General features: G+C 49.2%; 1 protein-coding gene across 1 annotated transcript; it reads right to left on the reverse strand.

Moving 5' to 3' along the window:
- Positions 1-564: 564 nt before the first annotated feature.
- LOC102167259 (claudin-34) lies at positions 565-1485 on the reverse strand. Its single transcript, XM_021081827.1, has 2 exons — positions 1400-1485; positions 565-1228 (listed from the first exon to the last, which is right to left on the reverse strand). Exons 1-2 carry the CDS (start codon positions 1483-1485, stop codon positions 565-567), a joined length of 750 nt encoding a protein of 249 aa, XP_020937486.1.
- Positions 1486-2060: the final 575 nt, after the last annotated feature.

The raw sequence follows: 2060 nt of genomic DNA on the forward strand, positions 1-2060 counted from the left end.
TGTAGACCTGCAGCTACAGCTCTGGTTTGACCCCTAGCCATATGCTGTAGGTGTAGCCCTAAAAAAAAAAACAAAAAATAATGAAACAGGGGAAGGGAGAGATAAAGCTAGTGTTGCAGAATCTTGATAGCTTTTGAGTCTGGTAGTAAATTGGGGGAGTGGTTCCATGTACCTGTGCACATCTTGGACAGTCTTACATGATACAGGTGATTACCAGGCTGTAGGAAAGAAGATTGGGTGTTTTTTAGCAGAAGTTTAAGAGGGAAACGTGAGACTCTCTGAAACTTATATCCACACCAGTTTGCGAATATGGAAGATTTGACAGTCATTAAAATGCAGATCCAATAAGACCAACTGGCAAGTAGGTAAGATTTTTTTAATGGCATTTTCTTTGTTCAACTAGGCAACGAGGGAACCGAATGCAGCCACAAAGGGTAACAGCCATTATCTGCCCCAAACTACATTTGTGATGGTCTTTACAACTAAGTGACACAGCATCCTGATGTAACACTTCAAATGAACTCTGGTAATTTGGGGTTTAGAAAGCCTAATGCAATGAGGAATTTATGTATCTGAAGTTGTAGGATACACTCGGCTGTCTAGTGGGTATTTGTAAGAGAAGTAAGCCAACCCCCCGAAAAAGAGCCCGCAGGAACCAAGAAAGGCCATGAGAGCAGCCCCACCGACTTCCTGGGAGTCCGGCTTGAAGGGTAGATTGAAAGATGGTGGGAAGGCAATTCCCTCTTCGGTCTGGATGGACAGTTGGTTCCAGACCACAGCAGCTAGGATACAGAAACTAGCAGCTATGCTCAGCATTCCTGCAACAGCAGATGCATCACAGGTCTTCTGCACTTTGCTCAGGTACATGTTCTTAAGCGCAAAGATGATGGCAGCTTTGCTGAAAAGCCCTAGAACGGTGGCGAGCGGCAGGAGTATTTGAGCAACATGGATATCCATTGGGACATAAGGATCAAAGTAGCTGTAACCCTGACATCCGATGGCACGGTCGAGGCCGTTGCCTTGATGGAAGATGCAGGCTCTCCACACTCCCACGCAGGCTAGGTGGGAGGATAAGAGCGAGGTGCTGTTGACGTACCACACTCGCCACTCGGCCAGAGCCATGGATGTGGTTCCGAGGACCCATCCCACAGTGGCCACCACGAATCCCATCAGCTGAAGTTTCAGGCGTCCATTAAATAAGGGCGAAGTGGACGCACTCCAAGGGGAACTGAAAAGGAACACAGGACATCAGGAGAGGGGAACCTGGTACTTGGAACAAGTCCCCGGTGTGAGCAGCGCTCTCCTGTGGGGTAAGTGCTCTGCGGAGAGGGAGGTGCTTTGCTCAGAGGGAGGTGCTTTGCTCAGAGGCAGGTGCTTTGCTGGAGAGAAGGCCTGTTACCTGGGGAAAGAGACCTCTGTGGGGGCATGAGGGGATGTGGAGGGAGGGGCGCAGGCCACGCAAAGATGTGAGGGGCCAGCTGGCATTATGGACTGAAGCCCTACAGTGCAAAGACCTTCAAACAGGCAGTTCCACTTTGGGGCATTTGTGCAAACATCTCATTGAGACTGGCCATAAACATTTAGTCGCAGAGAGGGTCAGCACTGCGGGGACTATGGAAAAATGGGGAAACAACTGCCAGTCCCCCCAGAGGGCTTGGTGACCATCATTTATGCTCATTCCACACAAGGGAGCTCTGTGCCAACATTCACAATGTAATGGCAGCGTCCACAGTGTGGGATGTTGTGTCTGACTCTTCTCAAGGTCCATCCATTTTGGAGCATGTGAGTGCTTTGTTGCTGTGTCTGCAGAGGAGCATTCAGTTGTATGGCTGGACCACCGTTTGGTGATTCATTCCTCAGTGTTTGGACATTTGGATTGGTTCCAAGTTTTGGCTGTTGTGAACAATGCTGCTATAAACAGACTTTAATAAAACATGGGCTGCGCCCATGTTCTCATGTCTCACATGTGGACACCCAGAGCAGGGATGAGTGGGTCATGTGGCAAGTGGAAGTTGAACTTTTGAGAAAGCTGGAAACTGTTTCCCTGCGTGGCTGCACCA

Source organism: Sus scrofa, unplaced genomic scaffold (genome assembly GCF_000003025.6).
Source record: "Sus scrofa isolate TJ Tabasco breed Duroc unplaced genomic scaffold, Sscrofa11.1 Contig2418, whole genome shotgun sequence".
Lineage (NCBI taxonomy): Eukaryota > Metazoa > Chordata > Mammalia > Artiodactyla > Suidae > Sus > Sus scrofa.

Excerpts from the sequence above, each read along its gene's own strand:
- LOC102167259 (XM_021081827.1), bottom strand. The coding sequence starts at position 1,485 with ATGCCAGCTGGCCCCTCACATCTTTGCGTGGCCTGCGCCCCTCCCTCC. Across the intron at positions 1,229-1,399 it reads ACAGAGGTCTCTTTCCCCAG|TTCCCCTTGGAGTGCGTCCA; the intron begins GTAACAGGCCTT and ends GTTCCTTTTCAG.